The following is a 24,473-nucleotide window of genomic DNA, read 5'->3' on the forward strand; positions in this document are numbered from 1 at the left end:
TGGTGAATAATATTCCACTTACATGGTAGATTTTCAGATGCTGTTACTTAAGGAAGCACCAAATGTTAACACAACAGAGACCATAAAATTATTTTATGTCCTCCCATGATGCTGAAAGGAAGTTTCATATTCTGATCTCTGAATGAATCCCTTTCTGTTTAAAAACAAAACAATCTAAAAACTGCTACAGGATTGTGAAGTAGCTTATCTGCAGGATGACTCATGTCTGGTTAAGATGGAAACTGGTGTGTGGTCAGAGTTCAGTACCTGCCCCCTTGGAATAAAACTGAAAATAAAAGCATTAAACACTTACCTATATCAAAAAAGTGCACATTTTTATATTTATAAAACCACGTAAGCTGGTTTGAATAAAAAAGTTTGAACATACCTATACCCCCAGTCTCAGGGGGCCACCAAAATCTAGGTGTGGATTGCATGCTTTGTTTAGAAATCAGTAGTTTGCTTTTCGTACTTCAGCCCATATACATTCACATATTATCATGAAAATATACTAGTCTGAACAGATCTTGTATTGGTGGGCAGAACACTTTTCATGCCACTACAGCTACTGAAGTACGATCTGTGGAATACTAGAAGGTTATGGTAGGCACTGAAGTTCCCAGACTTCCTGTCAGTTATAATTGTGATAAACTCTACACAGTGGATGAACGTACTTCAAATTTGTGTACTTTTCCAAAGGTACTGATGCTGTAAAATCAAAAGTTTTGTGGAACTGTGATTTATTTTCTTTCTTTCTGGGTTTCTTTTTATGTATTAAACAACTTGTAGCACTTATTTTGCTGGCTGGAAGAGTATGGAATGATATATCTCACGTCATTTTGTAGAAGGAAAACTATTTGGAGGCATTTTTGGTTTTCCCTAACATGTAATCACAGTAAGCATTTGTCATGTGCGTGCTTAGAGCTTGTACTCAATTCTTTCTATCTGTAAATTGGTTTAAATACATGAAAGTTTATATACGTTTTTAAAAAGTTGCTTTGGTTGCATTTCTTTAAAGAATGTGATAAACACATATTTACCATTTAGCCATTTTAAGAGTATAGTTTTGTAATATACATTCACATTCTTACAACTACATCACTCTATACCTACTATGTAGCTTTCCATTCCTCCTATCCTAGCCCCTGACAACCACTGTTCTTCTTTTTGTCTCTCTAAACATAATTCTGGGTTCCTCACAAGTGAAACCAGACAGCACCTTTCCTTTGTGTCTGTCTCATATTTCACTTAACATGTCTTCAGTGTTCATCAGTATGAAATTTTTCTTCTATTCAAAAGGAATTATATGGAGCCGGGCGTGGTGGTGCACACCTTTGATCCCAGCATTGGGGAGGCAGAGGTAAGTGGATCTCTGTTATTTCAAGCCCAGCCCGGTCTATATATACTAAGCTGAGGCTACAGGGAGACCCTATCTCAAAAAAACTTTAAAAAAAAAAAAAAAGGAAAAAGAAAAAAAAAGTATATGTATATATGCATATACCACATTTAGTTTATCAGTCCATCAGCACTTGGCTCTTTTTGTGCATTAATATCTGTTAAAATCAATCATGTTGAAAACCACCCCAAAGAACAATGGGTTCTTGTTGGTGTTTTCGTGCCTTTCAGTTATTAAGAATAGGAACAAGTACTTCTACACACAAAGCTAAACTGCTCACATATATATTCTGTTAAAACCATTTTTTCATAAAAATCACATTTTTCTGACATTAACAGAAGGATTACCAACTCAAGCATGTTGAAAACCACCCAAAAGAACAATGGCAAAACTTGTTTTTAAAAACACAAAAGACATACAAGTATCCATTGCAAATTTATTATGCATTAAGAAGCTTAACCTAAAAACCAACAGCATAGTAAAAAGATATGTTATCTCTGTTCATGGCAGAACAGGCTTCAAAATATAATTTCTTTTAAATGTATTCAGTCAGTACACAATCCATTATAAAAGATGTATATATTTTCTGTCAATACCTTCATTACATTTATAAATACAAGATTTACACAGCACCCCATCGAAAAAAAAATTAAAACCCTTACAAATATCTACATGTATTTCATACCTATAAAACTTTCAAAGAAGTGCTTTGTTAAAGATAGGTCCTAATTAATGGTCCATTTACTGTGCAGCAAAATACATATAAATCTGTAAAGTTTTCTTTGTCCATAAAACATCTCAAAAAATTAGCAAGACACATCGTGAAACTGAGCTTACTAACCCTCATAATTTAGAAAGGAATTTGATGTGCATATTCCTATGAGAATCGAAAGTCAGATAAACAGATATACATCCGCTGAAAACAAATGCATACTACATTAACAGTTAAGGCAGGAGTGTGATGGCTGAGGAAAACAGAAGCGGGTCATAGGAGATGCATGAAGGAGCAAATAATGCATTATGGGCATGAATTCAGACATAAACTCCACTGCTGTGTGCGACTTGCATTCTGTCTCAGGAATGTCCAAATTGTTTAAAACTTTTTCTAAGACATATGCTCCAATTTTTTTGCTGCCACTAGAATGCTTCGTCATTGTTTTGTTTTGAGATGGGATCCTGTTTAGTATGTTGCCAAGGCTGGCCTCAAACTTATAATCTTCCTGCTTCAGCCTCTGCATAGCTGGGTTACAGGCTTGATGTGTATTTCTCTTCTATAAAATCACTTTGGATCCAATCAGGACACAAAGTCCAAGAATATGAGCTGCTAGTTCAACACAACTTGAATTTATTTGGTGAAGGTGATCACTGATCAATATAATGGTCATTTTAGACAAGCATAGGAAGTAGAGAAATAAAAGAACAAACTAAGTTTCCATCTGACCTTTGGACAAAGTCAATATATCCCTGATACCAAGTGACTCTTAAGAATGGCCACTCATCAACTCCTATGGACTGAGCAGGAATAATTCACAGAAAGAAAAGGAAAGGATTCTTTACCTGAAATCTTGCCCCGAAGCAGTAATACTAGCAGTAATACTACCTTCTACCAAAAAGGGCGCAGAAAGATTGCTGTCACTCTAATTCCAGTCATTGAAGGAAAGATCCTTTCTACCACAGATAGAACTTTTTCTATGTAAGTTTCAAGATCTGGACTCCAGATCACCTGAGAGTTGCATATTATTTGTGGGGAAGCGTTTTCAATCTTACCTTGTTCTAATGTATAAAGAAGAAGAAAAAGAATGGAAGAAAATGAACAAGAGGCCAAGAGTGAGGGGCAGAGGCATGAGGGGAGTTATTTATTAAACTTGGCCCAATGGATGCTGCTAGCACCGCCCCTGCAGCACCATGAAGTCTCCATATGGTGTGGCTTCCTCCATGGCTCTCAGAGACGGTGTTTGTAGAATATCCCTTACTGCTGCTGGGTCACAGCTCAGTGCACTGATTTCCAGGTTCTTCGAAGGAGAGCTCCCAGATGCTGCTGTCTTGCAGTAGTGGTTCAATGTCCTCATCACTGCCCCGTTCAGGGGTGTTGCTTAGGCTGCCACTGATGCTGTTGCTATGTTTTTGAACTCCACTGGCTTTTCGGTATTCGGGAATGAATAAGGCAACCAGAAAAGACATAAGTACTATACATGCTCCAAATAAAAACGGCGGGCCTGGGATGAAAGCTCCCTGATGGATATGGGAAACAAAAAATAGACAAAAGTGTGGTTATTTTAAAACTTTCCTGTGCAATGGAGCCCAAAGTAACCTTGACATCACAATCCTTCTGCCTCTACCCCCAAAGTGCTGGGATTATAGGCATGCACTACACCCAGCATGGTTAGTCTTTTTAACTTCAAACCCTTAGTTTTGAATAATTAAAAACAAAAAAAGCTCCGAAATTCTTTTCTCTTAAACCCATATTTAACTAAATGTCAAGGAAATTCTAGGTTTAGCGTCTTGAAAATAACACAAGGTAACTAATTATTGCTTTCTACACCATTTCTAAATAGCATAACCTACAAAACCAAAAGGTTGGTTTTATAATCTCATCCTGTAACCTCAGTCAGACCTTGCACTTCCACACAGGAACATAAATAAGCTGAGGCTTCGAAAGAACTCTGTAATAAATAATGTCTCTCAGCCAGGCATGGTGGCACATACCTTGAATCCCAGCGCTTGAGAGGCAGAGGCAGATGGATCTTGGTGAGATCAAGTTCAGGTCAGCTGTGGCAACAGGGAGACCCTGTCTTAAAAACAAACAAACAAACAAACAAACAAACAAACAAACAAACAAACAAAGGTCTCAGAAAGAGAGAGTGCACTAATTTTGTTTCTTTCCTGCTGGGTTTTTTTTTTTTTTGTCTTTTTGAGACAGGGTCTCCCTGTAGCCCAAGCTGTCCTGGAACTCACTATGTAGACCAGGCTGGCCTTGAACTCACAGAGATCCGCCTGCCTCTGCCTCCTGAGTGCTGGGATTAAAGGCGTGCACCACCACACCTGGCTTCCTGCTGTTTTTTAAGAAAGGGTCTTGTGTATCCCAGGCTAGCTTCAAACTTGCTATGTAGCCAAGAATGACCCTGAACTTCTGTTCTTCTGCCTTTATCTCCTGAATACTGGAATTACAGATGGACACTACCACACCTGTTTATGCTGTGCTGGGGATCAAACCAGGACTTTGTGAAATGCTAGGCAAGCAACTTACCTACTGTTACATCCTGAAACCCATTTAGCTAGAGTTTCAGGTCTTTTCATTTTATTTAGCCTGAGATTAGCCAGATAATAGCATCCTGATCATACTGACTATATAGGAGAAAACAATCTGAATGACATGTTTTATTTATATAAATATAAGACATTACATCTCTGAAATTAAACCCCTGATTCCAAGAAGCAACGAATACAGAACTTGCTGCTGTCAAATACAATGTTAATGCACAAATTTAGAGTATTCTAAATTTAAGATCACAAGATTATGCTATAATCAAACACAACTGTTATAAAATAGAGATCACTGAATTACCTGTAGGGGATCATCATCAGAATTTAATTCTGGACCCAACTCACTCAGTTCAACATGGAACATGTAGAATATGAAGCCATACAGTGCTGGCCCCAGGCCATTGCACAGTCCTCGTATCCCAGTTATAATCCCCTGGGCAACCCCTAAACCAGAACAAAGAGAAGGGAATCAGTCTTTTCAGAAAAGTACCTCAAGATAGAGAGCTTATCCAGTACTCTACTACAAATTAAGATCTGCAAATTTAGCTGGACTAAGTGCCATTGTTTTGGCTATTTAATAGCATATATTATAGTCATAAGAAAGATTTTATATTTTCTTTTTAAAAATTCATTTTTATGTATTTATTTTTATTTTATGTATATGAGGGTTTTCCTATATGCATGTAGGTGTACTCACCTGTGTTAGGTAATTTTACCTGCAACAGTCAGAAGAGGATAATGAATTCCCTGGGACTAGAGTTACAGGCAGTTGTGAGCCACCAAGTGGGTGCTGGGAACTGAACCCAGGTCCTCTGCGAGAGCAATCAATGCTCTTAACTGCAGAACCATCTCTGCATCACACTATTGTATTTGTATTCATTACACAAATGTTTTCCTGGTTTTCTTATGTCTATTTAATAGTACTCTCTATACTGAGGTCTATTGTATGTAAAATGACATGATATGTTTCTGAAATCCTTTTGCATTAGATCTACCTTTAAATGGTAAGAAAATGTAAAATTAATAATTCCTATATCAGATAATTTCCATTTTTTCTGTGGATTGAGATTTCCTTGTTTGGTTCAATTACTTATTCATTTGCAATAAAAACATGCCTTGGCCACAGACACCATTGGCCATATATGAATGCAGTGTGGCTCCCCCTCCCCTCAAGGCTGTCATCCTTGATCCTTGTTCATCTCAGCGCAGGCCTCCACTAAAACATTCTGGAAGTGCCAACTTCAAAATATCTCTACTTTTTAATACAGCAAGAGAAACATCAGCTGGAATCATATGAAATGGATACCACTTCTTTAAGTCAAAAATGGTCAAATATAATTCAGACTCATTTCACTGAATGCTCACATCCAGCCAAGTTACTGCAGTTAAGGGTGACATACAAAATGGTATCACTTAAAGCCCACAAATCTAAGAATGGATACATATAACATGGCTCATTTATTATGTGTAAAAGTAGGTCTAATGAATGAACTATCTTTTAAAATTTAGGTTTTTGTTGAAGCTTTTAAAAGTGCTTTTAAGCATTTAAGAAATTTCCCTTTAGGGCTTGGGTTTAGCTCAGTAGTACAGTGCTTGCCTAGTATATTCCAGGCTCTGAGTTCAATCCTAGCACCATCAAAAATAAATAAATAAATAAATAAATAAATAAATAAATGTTAGAGGAAATACAAATGTTATCTTTTCCTAAAATTCTCCATTTTCCTATAACCTACTATTACATACAATGAAAATAAAAAGCAAATAAATGAAATAAAATCCACTTCCTGACTACAGTAAAGTGGGTCATAAGGAGGAAGAAGAGGAAGGAAAAGGGCTAATTCTGGCAGTAAAACTGGCTGAAAGACCAGGCATGGGAAGGAAAGATACAGTCTGCTCTCTGTACAGCACTTCTAACTTACCTGAATTCATGGCTCCCTGAATCCAATCACTAACAACATCACAGATTTTTTTTATCCTCTCAAAGATCTATTTCTTAAATTAAACTCATAAGACTCAATTATTTAATCTTAAAGAAATTTTAGTGATTAAGTGAATAACTCATTGCTAATTCACTATCATTATTTTATAGAACTCTGATAAAATATTACAAGCTAGTTAATTCTCATGTTAACAGGCAGAATCAAAGTCAAGACTGGAAATGTTTTTTGTTTTTTTTTTTAAATTTATAATTCTACTAATAACCTGAATTGCTGAGTCTGGATTGCTGAAGTTTGAGTGTGAGCAGGGAGGAAATCAGAACTTTCATACTTGTTAAAAGAAGCAAGTATGCTCCCAGAGCAGGGGCCACAGTATTGTCAACTCCTGGTATTGATATGGAGAGCACGGGGCTTCCTGCTTCTGGGCAGAGAGGTTCCAGCTGAAGGGACAAAGAACAAGGGCTGACCAACTTTACCTTGCTGATCTGACTCTGCATTCCGAGAGACAAGAGCACTGACTGCTGGGAATGTAATGCTAGACATGGCAGCCACAGTCCCTGCTGCCCACATCATCCTGAAACAAAACAAAAAGAACAAAAATCATCAACCAAGTTATTAATCCTACTCAAAATGTATCAAAACAAATGGTTCAAATGAAATGCAGAATTTCGTATTTGCTTCCCAGCTAACCTCTAATTACTAAAGCATTTCGAATTTCTCTACTTATAAATGCAAAGTGAAGACCAATTCCAATGTCTAAAATGGGAGACAAGGACTCTGGTATTTGGCAATTGAGTACATAGGGATGCTTACCACACAACAGAATGGAACTCAGAACTCTTTTTGTTCCTTTTTATGCACAGGCCTTAATTTGACCTTTCTTCCCATTTATGGAAAGCTAAAATATAAATACTTTTTAAAAAATGATTCAAGATACATAACTTTGGAAATATTAGTGTGTCAAACTAAAGTGCTTTATTTCATGATGGTTAAGCAAGATGCCATGATAAGTCTTTATTCACTCTCTTTTTGTTTTGATTACATATGATATCCTTGAAAGTAGATAAATTATTTAAGAAGTGATGTGAAGAAAATAAGAGACTGTGGAGTGTTCAGCAATAAATGGGACATCTATTTCATAACCCCTTTCCCAAAGGCTCAAGGACCATCATGGAAGAGGGGGCAGAAAGACAGTAAGAACCAAAGGTAGCAGATACCTACAGTCAGCCAGTATTTGCTGACAACAGGTGGGACTCCTTGCCCAAGAGTGGCACAAGATCAAGCCAGACAAAATCCAAGCATGGAAGGGGGAAGGGCTCATGAAGTTCCACCCCTAGCTGAGGGCTACTGGCAACTGATGGCTGCTAGGGAAGGGAGAGTCAGTTTTTTTCAAGGATGCAGTCCCTGAGGGCTACCCATACTCCAGTAGATGGTCCTACACCCATGCACATACAGGCAGCAGGAAGCAGACATGCCAGTATTAAAAAGTAGAGCACATGAGGTAAGGAGGAGAAAGTGATAGAAGAAAAAGTGATAGGGGAAGAATTGAAGAGGAGGGAACAGGTGTGGATTTGATCAAAGCATTAAATGCATGTATGAAATTCTCAAAAAAAAATATTTTTTAAGTAGATGCAAAGCTGGACATGGTTGCTCGTACCTAAAATGCCAGCATTCAGGAACCCTCGGCAGGAAGATTGCTGCAAATCTGAGGCCAGCCTGGTGCTGGACTACAGGGTTGGGTATTAAAAACCCAACGGGGGTGGGGGAAATAGAGACAGAGAGACAAGAGCTTTATTGGAGGGCTGGGGGATGAGGGATAATATACATTCAGTTGAGTGATGACTCCAGATGCAGTGGAAGACTGATGAGGTGCAGGAAATCTTTACAACTCATCTCAAATCATTCAGCTCTACTACTGCCCAAGGGCGAAATGATGAAAACACCAAACTAGTGAACTAATTCTTGTTTCTTTTATCACAGTCAAGTAGCCTTAGCTCCTCTAACACTCATTACATCTGTTAATTCATTATCTTTTTGCTTTCACAATATGTGACTCTAATGGGGAGGCTTACCATGCCTGAGATCCAAAACCATACCAGGCCAACTGGAGCATCTGGAAACCCAAGCCAAGGAGGACAGTATTCTTATTCCCCAGTGATCTCATCAAGATGCTAAGGAAGACTGTCTGCAAAGAAAAGGAGACAACTCTGAGAAGTCAAGAATTTGATCACAAACTCAAAATCAGAGCATAAGCTCTGTGAGAAGTCCACTCGCTAACAGCCAAGGGCACACAGTCTTGTATGTAATCTCAGCGGGCAGGCAGTAGTGCTACCTTTTCCAGGGTGGAATTTCAGGGCTCTAGTGCTGACCTTGTGTTTGGAACCTTTGACCTCCTTCTAGAGAAGCCTGTCTACCTGGTGCTCTGCTGATACCTCCCAAAAGGTTAATACAGCTGTACCCCAGTGATCAAAGCTGATAAGACTACAACTCAGGCTTCTTTGGAGAAATGCCAACAAGCACTTAACCTCCAGCAGAACCCTACACCTTCTGTAAATGTTCAGCAGGGTTTACTAGTCACTCATGGTTGTTTCACAAAGCTGTCTTAATAAATATATACTGTGTTAAACACAGCTTATTGAGATAGTCTGAAAAGGAAGACAAAAGACATCTCAGGATTAATCAACTAGGTTAATGTAAAAAACAACAACAAAAAATCATGATCAACTTGGAAGTTTAACATAATTTACATTTGCTAATATAGCCAAAACAACAAGAAAAGAACTTTGCCTGCATGTATGCCTATGAGCCTTGTCAACTTCTTGCTTGAGAGAACAATCAGTTTCACAGACCTCTCATTTCCCCTACAAAGAGCTAACTACAGAAGAGTACTCAGTTTGGCCTAGGTGGCCATTTCAAGGACACAGCCTCTAGACCATACCCATAAGCTGCAGGGAATGCCCTTAAAGCAGAGCAGTGAATTAAAATAAAGGATGTAAACCCTTGCCTTCTGGCATTTTACTTTATAAGAGGCAGGGAAGTGTTTACTGTTTTTTACTCACTGCACATGCCAATTCACATTTGTTTATTTTTGGAGACAGAAATAATTTTCACTATTAAGATAACATTCAAACACAACTCTGATTAATTTTGCACTATCTGGTTGTTTTATTTTTCTCTAAAAATTTTTTTTATGCATACTTATTGTATGTGTGCACACATGTACCTCAGTGTGCATGTGGAGGTCAGAGAATAACTTGCAGTTATTTGGTTCTCACCTTCTGCTATGTGGGTTCCAGGGATTGAACTCAGGTTGCCAGGCTTGGTGGCAAGCACCTTTACCCCTTTTGCCATCTCACTGTTTTAGAATAAAAAGAATTGATTTGGCCAAATTATAACTAATATTCTATTGAAATTTGTATGGTGTTCTACTGAGTCCTGAGAACCTGACTAGTTCTATGAGTTGTTCCCTGTCAGCTTCCTGGACCTGATGCCTTACTGTCCTTGTACAGCAATGTGTCACAGCAGGGCTAAGCAGCTGAAGCATCAGCCCAGGGAACTCTTTCTAACTTGTGTATATGTGGCTTCCCATGGAGCTGCAGTGATCAGACTTTGAAAAAATTTAAGAAGCTTTGTCATTTCAACCCATATTTTGTACAATACAAACAACAAAATCTAAAAGCACTGACCTGGGCCACAATGGACAGAATCCCAACCATAGCTATGAATGCTGCGATTTTCACAGATCCAAAACCTATGACCTGTAGGAATGAAAGAAAACTTTCATAACAGACATTATAAACACAGTAAGAAATGCTTGTGCTATTAAAATGATAGGAAAAATCAGCTGAGGAGAGTACACAAAAGCAGTAGAAATTAGGGTAGTGACAAAGCTGAAACAATTTAACCCACAATTTACATTTAAATCTGACATAAAATCATTATAAATAGGCACAATTTGTAAATTTTTGATAATTTTATGTGTATTTCGTATTTTCCCTCTGTTTTAGACTATTTGCAATTTGGAGACAATGATAGCTTGAAATAAAGAGCGATAAATAAAGTGATTTGACTTTTGATGCTGCCAAGGCAGGATCTGCCCAGAGGTGAAATCACTTTAAGGTCATGTTCAAAAGACTGAGGAGGTGGTTACAGTAAGATGCCAGAACCCACAGGAGATTAACTACCTCAGACTCTGAAGCATAGTCCTGAGATGGGTGTGCTTGAAAAAGCTCCCAGGGCATTTCTAATGAGCAAACAGCCAAAACTGGCTGACAATTGACTTCTAAACCTCCAACTTAACAGTAGCTCTGATATGCCTAAGAATTGTATGCTTTAAAACTACCATCTTTTACTGAAATTCTATCAAATACAAAAAAAAAGTTTAAAATAGCTATACATTCTTCTCATCTTATAAATGAGCACCTTGCTCCCAGTCACACAACTAGATAATAAAAAGTACCAGGATTAGAACCTCTAGCTCTTGATCTAGTGATGCTGACACTAACAATGTTCTATTACTACCTAATCACATGCAGTCATAAAATTTGGAGCTGGTGCGGTAGCTCATGCCTGTAATCCCAGCACTTGGAAGGCAGGCAGTGACAGCTTATTAATATTTGCTAGGGCTGGAGATATGGCTGAGCAGTTAAGAGCACTTTTTGTTCTTGCAGAAGACCTGGGTTCAGTTCCCAACACCTACTTGGTGGCTCACAACTGTAACTCCAGTTCCAGGTGATCCTATTGCTTCTTCTGGCCTCTGTGGGTACCAGGCACCCACATGCTACATATACATACATGTAGACAGAATACTCATACACATACAATAATCATAAATCTTTTAATAAAAGTTATATGCTGTGATTCCAAATCTAACCTTCTGAAAAAGGCAGAACCATGGAGTAAGTAAAAAGATCAGTGGTTGTCAGGGCTCTGGAGTAGGGAGAGAGAGGAGTAGGTGAAGCATAGCAATTTTTAGGACAGCAAAAATACTCTGCACTAGAGAATAAGAGTTAGCAGAGTGTAGGTTCTTGGACAGGACACCCACCTAGTGCTCAGGGACCATTGCAGAAGAGGGGACTGGAAGATTGTAAGAGCCAGGGAGGAGGTGCATGACCATATGGAAATAGTCCTACAGGTGCCTGGGACCCTTCTCATACACACCTACAGCAATGGTGTCAGCATGCACAAGGTTCATGCAAACTTAGGCAGGCAAAAATCCAGTACAGAACTGTGGAAATGAACAGCAAGCCCCAATCTTAGTCAAAGAATTACTGGCAGCTGATTACTGCTGGGTTAGGAAGAGCTGATCTTCTTGAACGGAAAGACTCTAGATAGGCCAAGTAAACCTCAGTGGATGAAATTGCACTGAGGGACATCTCAGGATACTAACTTTACATAATAGGCCTTAATACAAATGACAGAATGTATGAACTCCAGTGAGGGGGGCTATGGGAGGGTGCCTAAGGGGAAGGGGGCATAAAGATGATTTTATGTATGAAACACACAAAAATTCAATAAAAATTTTAAAAAAATATTCTGCACTACACTATAATACAGGATAAAAATTATCATACATTTGCCTAAACCCACAGAATGTATACTATAAAGAATAAACACAAACTAAAAATTTTGCTATGATGTGCCATGGAGAGTTTCTTTTCTGGTCCTCTCTGTTTGGTGATCTGTATGCTTCTTGTATTTGTATGGGCATGTCTTTAATTTTGTGAAATTTTCTTCTATGATTCTGTTGAAGATCTGGTTCATGCCATTATCTTGGGATTCTTCCCCTTCCTCTATGCCTATGATTCGTAAGTTTGGTCTTTTTATGGTGTCACACAATTCCTGCACATTCCATTCTTGTGCTTTCTTAAATTTTTCATAATCTTTGCTTGAGTGGTCTAGTTCGTCCACTTTATCTTCCAGTCTTGATACTCTGTTTTCCATTTCATTCATCCTATTGGTGAGGCTTTCTCCTGTCATTTCTAATTGGCTTACTGAGTGTTTCACTTCCTTCTTCATTTCAGCCTGAGTAGTCTTCAGTATTTCTAGTTCTTTTCTGAATTCATTCAGAAGTTTATCCCTATCTTCCTACAGTTCTTTGTGTGTTCTTTAAATTCACTGAATTCTTTTTATCACGTTTATAATTGTTCTTTTGAGTTCCATGTCTTGCATTATCTCTAGGGGGTTCTTGTACTCCTCTAGAGCACTATTGGTATTTGGTGGGGATATGTTATTTGGTTTTTCATGTTATTATTTTTTTCTCTCTGATTTTGGCATGTGAATTTCTTTTGTGGTTTCCAATTCTTGTGTGAGACTCAGGTCTACTTTTTTTGCTATCTCCGAGTGCCGGGATTAAAGGCATGCGCCACCACGCCCAGCCTCATGTTATTTTTCTCCGTGATTTTGACATGTGAATTTCCTTTGTTGTTTCTGATTCTTGTGTGAGACTCGAGTCTTCAAGTTTAGGTCTGCTTCTTTTTGTAAACTTTATGTGCTTTTGTGGTTTACTTTTTGGGCATGAGAGGCTGGTTCGTCTAAGCTTCCGGTTCTCTCTTTTGATTTTATATTGGAGTGGCCAGATTGCTTTTGTCTTCAGGAGTTCCCACAGAGGCCTAAGTCAGATGAGGATCAGATGCTCTCAGGCTTTCTCCTAAGGTCTGGATCCCTCCAGGAAAGATGTTGTCCTCAGGAATTTGGGGGTTGGACTGGCCTGGGAGCAGGGCCCAGGAAAGATGCTGGTCTCTAGCAGCTGGTGGCTGTGCCACCCAGAGATGCAAAGGGAGACGGGGACAGGAAGAGGCCCCAAGGGCTCCTGGGGACTGCACTGAGGAGCTGGGTTGGTCTGGATGCAAAGGATCAGGAAGCCGAGAGGTCAGCCCCGGTGTCCAGGAAAGAGGCTGGAGGGTTGTGCAGCCCAGGGAAGCAGAGGTGATGGTGGGACCAGGCCCAGAGGGTTCTTGGGGACCTCGAGAAGGAACTAGGTTGATCTGGATGCAAAGGATCAGGAAGCAGTGGTGATTTCCCACCCCCCCCGGTGTCTGGGGTGCCAAGACAAGGAATGGGACAGTACCCAGGCTAGGAGGAGAGACGGGCCAGGGAGACAGGGGGGTGAATGAAGCTGGGGGAGTCAAGGCGTGGAGGGCCCACTGGACTTACCCAGGAGAGAGGCTGCAGGCCCAGGGAAGCTGAGGGAGTGAGGGCGGAACCAGGCCTATAGGGCTCCTGGGGACCACGAGAAGGAACTGGCTTCGACTGGATGCAAGGGATCAGGAAGCAGTGGTGGTTCCAGGCCGAGGGGTCAGCCCCGGTGTCCAGGAAAGAGGCTGGTGGGTTGTGCAGCCCAGGGAAGCAGAGGGAGGTGAGGGTGGGACCAGGCCCAGAGGGCTCTCAGGAGAGAGGCTGCCGGGTTGTCCACAAACTACAGACTTTGAGCAGGTAAATGTACTCATCAGCTGTATCAAATGGACTACTCTGGTGCCAGTTGTTAGCAGCAGAGAAGGTTTTGTACCTTCCTTTTAATTTGGCTGATCCCAATTCTCCTCTAGAAAAAGATCTCAAAATTTTGTTTTCAATAATTCTGTGTTAAAAGAGTATTTCCACAGTAGACTTCTCACTACATTTTTTAAAATGTGGTCTTGCTATCTTTCCCAGACTGGTCTCAAACTACTGGTTTCAAGCTACCACTAAAGTCATCATTGTATTATAGTCCCTCCCTAATTATGACGTTTCTGTCAGCACCTATAGTTACCACTAGAAACTAGTTCACAAGTTTTCTTTGCTACAGGGGTCTCCCCAAATCATCTTCAGATAATCGCAATCTCTGATATTCTTCATGCTCTGAGGCTTCTAGGTACCCACTACTCACCTGCCTGAGATACAGGAAAAAGCTTGAATACTGTCCAGCTTCAGGAAGGTATGAAAGAAACACTGTGATGCAGATGAGTAAGACAGTAGAATCTTTTCCAACTTTCTTCAATGACTGGGAATAAGGAGAAAGCAAAACCACAAACGTCAGCAGTTCCTGTGATACTTGGCTTCACTACTTTCATCTATTAGAATGAGTAACAAAAGAATAGGTTATAAAAGTGAGCCTTAATATCAAACCTACCACCATTTCTCTGGAAGTTGAACGTCGTCATTTCAGAAGTATGAACTTCCAATAATTTGGAAAACTACGTGCTATCTGTTACCAACACTAATTCACATTCCTAAATACTCCCTTAAATAGAATTTAAAACAGAGCCTGAAAAAATACTTCTACGGAACTCTCTAAGAAAATCATTTCTTTCCCTTGATTTGTAATGTAACTTCTTTGTAGTGATTATAGCTACTGAGTTTCCTTTTTTGTTTTTTTGAGACAGGTCTCATGTAGCCCAGGCTGGTCTCAAACTCGTTATAGAGATGAGATGACCTTGACCTTCTGATCATCCTGCCTGCATATCCCATACTTTTCATTATATATAAATTCTATGTGTTCTTCAAATTGTTGATACTCAATTTCCCTGAAACTAAGTAGACAAATTAACATGTTCCAAAACTTTTGTTTTTCCAGTAGAACAGGTTTTATTTCAATACATTAAATGTTGGATCTGACTGACAAGGGACACTGTATCCTTAAACATGAAATTTTATTTATTTTTCTTTTCAATATTGAAATGAAGAAATGAAAGGTCTCAACTTACTAATGTAACCTCTTGTGTTTGCCCTATTTGGCTTCAAATTTGAAATTTTTTAATTTCACTTTTAGACAAATAAATATACCTTATTTCCACTTTTTTCTTAGTTTTTTTCTTTTCATGTGAATGCTTTTACTCTTTTAAATTTTTTTCCAGCAAATACATGCATTTCTTGTAATCTTTCTATCCTTCCTCTGCAATGGCTTTTGACACAATTCCTTCAGCTGTTCATTATACGTAAAAGGTTTCCAGGTTGCTACTTTCCTTTTTTTGCAGGGTTACTGAATGGCCAAAAGGTGAACTGCTACTGAAGGAATGACAAGTATCACAGAACTTTTACGTCACTATCTTTAACCTTTATATAATCAATATCCCAAACAGCTAGCATCTACTGAAACCTTGCAACACCACAGACATTAGACTACTTAACTTACATATTAACTGGAATCCTCACAGCTCCCCTAACACTAAGTCACAGTAGTTCAAATTTAGAGGAATTTCAATGTTTAACCTGATCACTACAAGGAAAGAAATTTTACCTTGCAGGGTCCCTAATCCATTCCTGCTTCCTTCCCCAAATTTCTCTCCTGGCATCTGACAATGTGGCACAAAACAAGCAAGATCTTTAGGAAATGCCCCAAGGGAGCATTTTAGAAAATACTTTCAGGGGATTAGGGAAATGGTTCAGTTGGCAAAGTGCTTGCAGCATAAGCACAAATACCCAAGTTTGAGTCCCAGCATCCACATAAACAGTCAGGCACGGTGGTGTGAGCCTGTAACCCCAGCACCAAAAAAGCAGAGACAGGAAGATCCTTAGAGCTTGTTGGCAAGCTAGTCTTGATTGATTGGTGAGTTCCAGATTCAGAAACAAAAAAAATAAGGTGGACAGTGACAAAGAAAGCCATCAGACATGAACATCTTTGGGCCCTCCACATGAACATGCACATATACATATGCATACACCACATTCCCATGCCAAAAAGGGAAAAATAAACAAATTTCAGATGAATTACTTTTTATATATTGTGTATATTTTTCTATGAATTAAACATATAAGAAAAAGCAAAAATCAAGCTGATTTGTTAACCTCTCTCAAATACAATTTTAAAATTGTTTTTGACAGAAGTATGTGCTGCTGAGAGAGAATAGAGATGCTTTTCCTCAACATTTTTTTCCTGCTGTTAATGTACCACACTGCCTAATAATTCCCTTCCCCAAAATGGCTACAGAAACAAATCTACTGAATCTGTGAAATATAAGCTTAAGGCCTCTGGTTGAATATATGTTTCTTAGCAACTTAGAAAACAATTAACTTTGGTCTAACTAAGAGTATTCATTCTTTTTGAATTAACAAAAATTTACATCAAGTAATTGTTTTCATTCATTTTGTTAAAGAATGAAAACAACCACAAAGAAAGAAACTTTCTTCCCAAACTGTTCTCAGGGGTAACCTGAATATTTACTTACTGTGTCTTCCCTGTAACACACATGGCTTAATTACTAAGTCTATATGTTTTGTGGTACACAGACTATTTCAGCCCCTTACTTGTAATTAAAGGTTTTCTATTTTTACTGGAAAAGAAACAAATCAACAACCAGTGGGATCTTTAAGGCTGTATGTATCTGCTTGACTCAGAGAGATATTTAGGAAGTAAATATTTTCATGTTTTGATTTACCGCGAAAGGGTCTGCTTGTTTCCAAGAAATCTGAGCTCCCCATGAAGCAGGTCTAATTTTCTCTGGAAGAGATTCTGGAACTGCCACCAAAATGAAGCAGATGTCCAGAAGAGCCACCACCGTGGCAACTAGCACAACAAGGCTGTCTCCATAAGCTGAAGAAAGGTATGCTCCGATGGCAGGGCTGCTAACCAGACTAGCTGCAAAGGTGGCTGAGACCTGTAGGAAAAAGCACACTGTCACCCTGGATCCCACAGGTGTACATCAGTGGACAAAGCATGTTGTTCCCCAGAGTCCCACCTGCTGCAGGTACACACTGCAGCAATCCTCTCCAGGTTTTAACATGACAAATGTGTTGGGCACAAATTTTAAGAAGAAAAGAGAAGCCAGGCAATTTTTGCTTAAGAATTTATTCACAAACTGGAACTGGAGAGATGGCTCAGCAGTTAAGAACACTGACTGTTCTTGCAGAGAACCCGGGTCAAATCCCAGCACCCACATAGCAGTTAATAACTGTTTGTAACTACAGTCCCAGGGGACCTGACATCCTCTTCTGACTTTCATGGGCTTTGCATAACATGGGTGCATTAACATGCATGCAGGCAATACACTTATACACATAAAAAAAATTATTCATAAACTAACTAAAGATATACTGGAGAGCTATGATAGAAAAATGATAGAAATGAACACTGTGAAAACCTTCCTCATAAAACATTCACTCTGGTCTTTCTAAATTAGGGAATGGAGATACACAAAGGTTATGAAAACAATCCCTCCAGGACCAGGTTGAAACACAGTGGCACTGTCTTTCCTAGCATGTAGCATGATGACTCATGACTGTAATCCCAGCACTCAGGAGACTGAGTGGGGTGGGACTGCTCTGAATCCTAGGCCAGTGTGAGTTACAGAGTGAAATTCTACAACATTGTACTTTCTCACACCCATTTATCACTTGGTGACCATTTCATTAGCACAGTGGGAGAAAAGAGGGGATATTCTTACAGAAAAAAAACGTAACAAACAAACAAAAAAAGACTGAAGTCTGGGGAAGGCTTGGTAGAGTGCTTGCATAGCATACTCAGAGCCCTTAGTGCGATCATTTGCACCACTCATACCAAAATCACACAAAACAGAATGAAAAAGATTTGTCAAGGGTTTGAAGTTTTCTGACTAGAGGATGTAAATCTGTCTTCTTGTCTGTTACCCCATGGCTGCTGTCCTCTAGAGACTACAGAACCAGTTGATGGTATACTCCTATATTGCCATCTAGAATTCAACATAAGTATTCAGTCTCCAAATTATAAACAGTTTAGAGTACCAAAAGCATATTGATAAGTTATTTAACCAAGAGGTCCTTTAGAAACAACAGAAATTGTACATGGGCTACACTAGTTGGATTTAGTGAGTCAAAAAATAAATAATTTTAGGGGCTGGAGAGATGGCTCAGTGGTTAAGAGCACTGGCTACTCTTGCAGAGAACCTGGGTTCAATTCCCAGCACCCACATGGTGGCTACCATCTGTAATTCCAGTTCCAGGGGATCTGACACCTTCTTTTGGCCTCTGCGGGCATTGCACACATGTCATGCACTTACGTTCATGCAGGTAAACACTCATACACATAAAATAATAAATAAATAAAATATTAAATGATTTTAAAAAGACATGAAGATAGGAGGAATATGTCCTGGAGGGTTCTGGGAGGGGCAGGAAGCAGAGTATAGGGTATAATCAAGGTACAATGTATATATGTATAAAATTTTAAAGAGTAAATATATTGTAAAGCTGGGCATGGTGGCACACACATTTAATACCAGCACTCAGGAAGTAGAGGCAGGCAGACTCTGTGAGATCAATGCCAGCCTGGTCTATATAGCGAGTTCCAGGTCAGCTATGGCTACAGGGAGACTCTTTTACCTTTTTGCAAGAAAAAAACCAAACCAAAAACCAAAACAAAAGTTACAAAATAATAGAAATCACTATAGTTCACTATAATAATGATTCCTGGTAAGACAACAGCATTCTTTCATCTACCACCCCGTCCTCACTAAATATAAAAATACCATATATTTGAAATGACTGCTAAATTAAACATATTTAAAAGCTAAAAATGATAGAAAATAATTTCTGGAGAGAAGAAAAAAATGTGGAGAAGTCCAACTAGGGAAAGAATTCCTTCAATTCAGTATTTATCAAGAATCTACTTTGTATGAGGTAAAGACAGAGATCCTGCCCTTTAGCTCGATTTGAGAAGATACAGGCAGCCATCTGACTGCACCATACAGTGCAAAGACAGGTAGACAGTTATGGAAGCAGTGTTGTACTCTCTTTGGGCACTATCAGAGCACTGGGGTAGCAGCCATGGGTGCTACAGGAGCAATGTTGCTTGGATTTTTATGAGATCATTAGATCTCACAGCACCAAGTATACTGCCAAACAGACTGCTTCAGGTAGTTTTAAGAAAGATAATGTTTTTGCACAGCCTCATTCTTTGATTCTCTAAATTCAGCTTTAACTTAGCATTCATTAGGACTCGGTTGTGGGAAATCAACCTATAGACTTATTCACCAAACTCAATGAGCACTCATGCTCACTAGTAGGATATTATTCACTGCTGTGGCCATGAAAGAATGACCACTTCCTTGGTTTCCTGAAGGAGTTCCAAAAAGTAAAGTATATTTTAAACTGTTCTAAGTTGGGCCTCAAAAATGTCCCTTGGAATTCTATTAACATATCCTGAAAGCAATTGGCAATAAATTCTCCTATCTCTACAAGATAGATAGGCTTTAAGATAGTCAACTGGTCATAGTCCTGGGCCTAAGACAAATCCAAAAGTCTACTGCTGAGCCACAGGAGCTAGCTGAAAGCACTTTTTGAAGTGACAGTTTCAGCTAGGATGTTCACTCACTGGCTTCTTGCCATGTCCCATGAATAGGCACTAATCCTAACTATCATTTTACAATGAGGAACTGATAGGATACTTATGTCATAATTACTTCTGGTGACTCTCAGAACTCTTAAGAGTTTAACACAGAAGCTTTATGAATTATTTTCCTGTTGAAAGCAAAGAACAAACAGCTACTAAAAATTACACCATACAGGATAAATGGGCCTGGCAAGATGGTTTGTCAGATAAAGGTGCTTGCCACATAGGCCTGGAGACCCAAGTTTGATTCCTGGAACCAACATGTTGGAAGAAGAGCACCAACTCCTGCAAGTTGTCCTCTGCCCCCAACACTCATACTGTGGCACACGTGTGCACATATGCACACTCATGCACACACAAAAAACACAATAAATTTTTCAAAAGGATGAATGCTTAACCTTCTAAGAAAATGTTTGATCTAATTGGACATTATACAAAGAATATATGCAACAAAACCTTAGAGGGCCTATCTTCTGTTAATATGTACAATTTTCATGTTTTGGTGTATCCATTACGTTAACATTTTGTATAATCTAATAAATAATTTTTCAGGGGAATTATTATGTCCATGGGCATCTCCCATGGTGGAGAAAGCTGCGGTAGGAGGTACAGGCTCTTAGTGTTCTTCATGGCTCTAATGCCTGACACAGTCTACCCTCCTTGAAGCCTTCTAGGTTTTCCCTCTGTCCTGCATAGCACTCCACAGATGCCTCCACTTTAGGTGAAAGACATTAACAGGAAGAAGGAAGGAAGGGAAAGAGAGCAGATAGAGGGAAGGTGGAGTTGAAAGAGAAGCTTTCTAACTATGGGTATCTAAAGTTAAAATAAAAAGTGTTTTGTGAAACAGCAGTAACTTACCTATATGTCAATAATTGACCAATGAACACATTTATTTAGTCAGTGAATACAAACGACCACTTAACTTTAATCCAAGAAGCAGGATTTTAAAGTAAAAGGGCCTGAGTTTCTGGCATTTAACCTTTAATCTATTACTCTCCACTGTCCAGTGAGATCGCTTTTCTTCTTACAATGCAGACTTATCCCACCATGCTCTGGAAATGTACCCACAACAGCTCATCTACATGAGCACATGCTGTCTTACTGCCTAAACCATCTAAAAATAACTTGCAGAGATATGACTCTCTGGTCAAATTGCTTCTGCTGAACCTTCTAAAAGCTCTTTCTTCTCCTATATAACCATAATATCACTTAACATGGCTGAGAAAATGAGATTGCCTAATACCAAACTACCAAAAATAAAAGTCTCTTGGGCCAGTGGTACACTCCTTTAATCCCAGCATTCAAGAGACAGAGGAAGCTGACTGGAAGCCAGCCTGGTCTACATGGTGAGTTCCAAGCCTACTGAGACTACAGAGAGACCTTGTCTCAAAATGAATCCCCCAGAAAAGTCTTTCATGTGTTTTCTATTTATTCAATAACTATTTACTAGATAAATAACAAGCCTTCTTTCTATTGTGCAATGTCTCTAGTGAGTGTCTGAGTTGCACTCCTGAGATTCTAGCACCCCTCAAATTCTATTTCTGATATTATTTTAAACCTCAATTTCTGGTCAAATTTTAATAGAATGTTAATTATTGCTCTAGTTTAAAAAATAAAAACAGGGGCTGGAGAGATGGCTCAGCAGTTAAGAGCACTGACTGCTCTTGCAGAGGACCTGGGTTTGATTCCCACCACCCACATGGCAGCTACGAACTGTCCTTAACGCCCATACATGCAGGCAATATACTCATACACATAAAATAAAAATAATAAATATTTAAATAAATAAATAAAAATAAAAAGTCTAAATAAAAAGTCTCAGCACTCTGGAGGTGGAGGTGGAGGATCAGAAGATCAAGGTCATCCTCAGATATTGAGTTTGACCTAGCCTGTCTCAAGATCCTATTTCAAAACAAAAAAGGCCTAAGCCAGGTGAATTGCTACACAACTATAATTCCAGCCCTCAAGAAACTATGAAAAGAAGATTATAAGTTTGAGGCAAGTCTAGCCTACATAAGTGAGACTTTGTTTTAAAAAAAAAAAAAGTCTACCCTCTTACCCATCCATAAGCAGTACTTCGCTCGTGCTCTTGAGTGACATCAGCTACATAGGCAAATATCACAGAGAAAGTGACTGAGAAGACTCCAGACACAGAAATCATGGCAAAATACCACCTATAAAAAGAATATGATTAAGAACATCATCTATCAACAGATTATTTTAATCACCCAGGGGAGTTTTATAATCAGCCAAAGATAACATGAAGATTATAAACTAATAACTATTCAGGTATATGTAGATACATACTTAGAGAACTGCAAAATTAAAACCTGGACTTTATCACTACTCAAAAGGGTATATATTGCCTAAAAATTTGGTAGAAGAGAAAAACAAAATAAAGAATAAATAAATAAAGAATGAAGGAATTATGGGGCTGGGGAGATGGTTTAGCGGTTAAGAACACTGGTTGTTCTTGCAGAAGACCCTGGTTCAAATCCAAGCACCCACATGGCAGCTAAAAACTGTCCATAACTCCAGTTCCAGGGGATCCAACAGCCTCTTCTGTCCTCTGTGGGCACTGCATGACATGGGTGCACTTACCCACATGCAGGCAATACACACATACACATAAAATAAAGACAACAAATACAATATTTTTTTTAAAAAAGGACTCAAAAGCCAGGCATGGTGGCACACTCCTACTCCTTTAATCCCAACACTCGGGAGGCAGAGGCCCGGGCAGCTGGGGCTACAGGGAGACCCTGTCTCAAAAAGACAAAAACAAAACAAACAAAAAAGGACTCAACTGTTAAAAAAAAAAAAGGAATGCCTTTAATCCCAGTACTCGGGAGGCAGACGCAGGCAGATCTCTGTGAGTTCAAGGCCAGCCTGGTCTACATAGTGAGCTCCAGGACACCTGGGGCTACAGGAGACCCTGTCTCAAAAAGACCGAAAAATAAAAAAATAAAAAACAAAGGAATCCAAAGTTATAGTTTTAAATATAACTGTAGTTTTAAAAGTAGCCGACACAATAAAAATTTTTCAAATTTCCTAGCTTTAGTTAAGGAAAAGACCTTCAACAAAACATCTAGTTAAAATAGCAAAAAAACAAGCTGGGGGTGATGGCACTCAGGAGGGACAGGACAAGCAGGTGGATTACTGAATCAAAGCCAGCATGGTCTACATAGTGAGTTACAGGCCAGCAGGGGCTAGAGGAAGCCCTTGTCACAAAAACAAACAAACCAAAATTTTTTTTAATTTAATTTTTATATTATTATTGTATGTTTGAGTACAGGCACCCATGTGTCACGTGCTTATACAGGTCAGAGGGGAGCTGGTTCTCTCCTTCCACTGTGGGCGGGTGCCAAAATCAGGGAGTCAGGCTTGTACATCACGTGCTTTCATCCACTGAGTCATCTCATAGGTATATTAAGAGTTCTTGAGAAACACCAATCTCTATTCATGCTAAAAGGCATCTAAGTCAGCACTTGGGAGGCAGAGGTAGGTGTATCTCTGTGAGTTCAAGGCCAGCCTGATCTACCTAGATAGTTCTGAAAGAGAATGGCCCTCAGACCCCCTCCCTATTCCTCTGAGAAAAAGCTGCCCTCCACCTAACTCTGAAAATCCCCTTCATTGTTCAAACCCTTTCCTGGTATCTGTTTATGATTTCTATGGAAATGATCTGGGGCAGAAGAGATAGAACGCTCTGCCCCAGGTGAGCTAGCCAATGACAGTATACTTGATACATCTGTGTATGGTCTCTATGGAAATAATCCAGGGCAGAAGAGAAAGAGCGTTCTGCCCCAGGTAAGACAGCCAATGGCTGTATAGGTAAAGTCTCTGGAAATCAGCCCTTGATTGTTCCAATCCTTTCCTGGTTATTCTGTGTATAGTTTCTATGGACAGCCCCTGCTTTGTGGTTTTTGTGGTTTTTGTGGTTTTTCTGCTTAAAAGCTCTGCATTTTCACTGTTCGGGGTCGCAGTACAGCTCCCGAGACTATCGGCATCCCCAGCCGGTTGGTTCCAATAAAGAGCTCCTTCTTACTGAGACTCAGTGTCTGAGTGGTCAATTTAGGGAATTTTACCGACTCTTAACAGTTCCAGGACAGCTGGGGCTACAGAGAGACCCTGTCTCAAAAAGATTAAAAAAAAAAAAGTTATCTAATAAATCTAATCTTGGTTTTATCCCTTGGATAAAACAGAAATGAATTTTTTTTTCAGCACGAAAACTAGCTTAAGGCCCAATGATGGAAAAATCACAATACTCTTTACAAATATGAAAAAAATCACTTCAATTAAACTTTGTTTATTAGCTAATACACTAACAAAAGCAGCAAACGGCATAAAAACTGGAAGGAAAAAGGTGAATTTATTTACGCCTAGAAAATCAAGCAATTAGAATAAAGACCATTTTGTATTAGAATAAAAAGAACAGAATTCATATGAATAAACTTTATTAACAAATGTGCAGGATTTAATTTTAAAATTTTCAAATTAAGGCGGGGGTGGTGGTACACACCTGTAGTCCCAGCACTTGGGAGGCAGAGGCAGGCGGATCTCTGTGAGTTCAAGACCAGCCTGGTCTACATAGTGAGTT

At 39.1% G+C, this 24,473-nt stretch overlaps 1 protein-coding gene across 3 annotated transcripts in view; it reads right to left on the reverse strand.

The window, feature by feature from the left end:
- Positions 1-1,812: 1,812 nt before the first annotated feature.
- Positions 1,813-24,473, reverse strand: part of Mfsd14b (major facilitator superfamily domain containing 14B) — a 71,487-nt gene continuing 48,826 nt past the window's right edge. For all 3 annotated transcript variants that reach the window (XM_029554827.1, XM_029554828.1, XM_029554826.1), the window contains 8 exons: positions 21,936-22,050; positions 16,950-17,168; positions 14,462-14,575; positions 10,284-10,355; positions 8,670-8,782; positions 7,074-7,171; positions 4,962-5,104; positions 1,813-3,628 (listed from right to left, as the gene is read on the reverse strand). In XM_029554827.1, the coding sequence (XP_029410687.1) occupies positions 3,380-3,628; positions 4,962-5,104; positions 7,074-7,171; positions 8,670-8,782; positions 10,284-10,355; positions 14,462-14,575; positions 16,950-17,168; positions 21,936-22,050 (1,123 nt within the window). In that variant the 3' untranslated portion in view covers positions 1,813-3,379. The remainder of the gene's footprint in view (positions 3,629-4,961; positions 5,105-7,073; positions 7,172-8,669; positions 8,783-10,283; positions 10,356-14,461; positions 14,576-16,949; positions 17,169-21,935; positions 22,051-24,473) is intronic.

This window comes from Nannospalax galili, unplaced genomic scaffold (assembly GCF_000622305.1).
Source record: "Nannospalax galili isolate Female #2095 unplaced genomic scaffold, S.galili_v1.0 scaffold243, whole genome shotgun sequence".
Lineage (NCBI taxonomy): Eukaryota > Metazoa > Chordata > Mammalia > Rodentia > Spalacidae > Nannospalax > Nannospalax galili.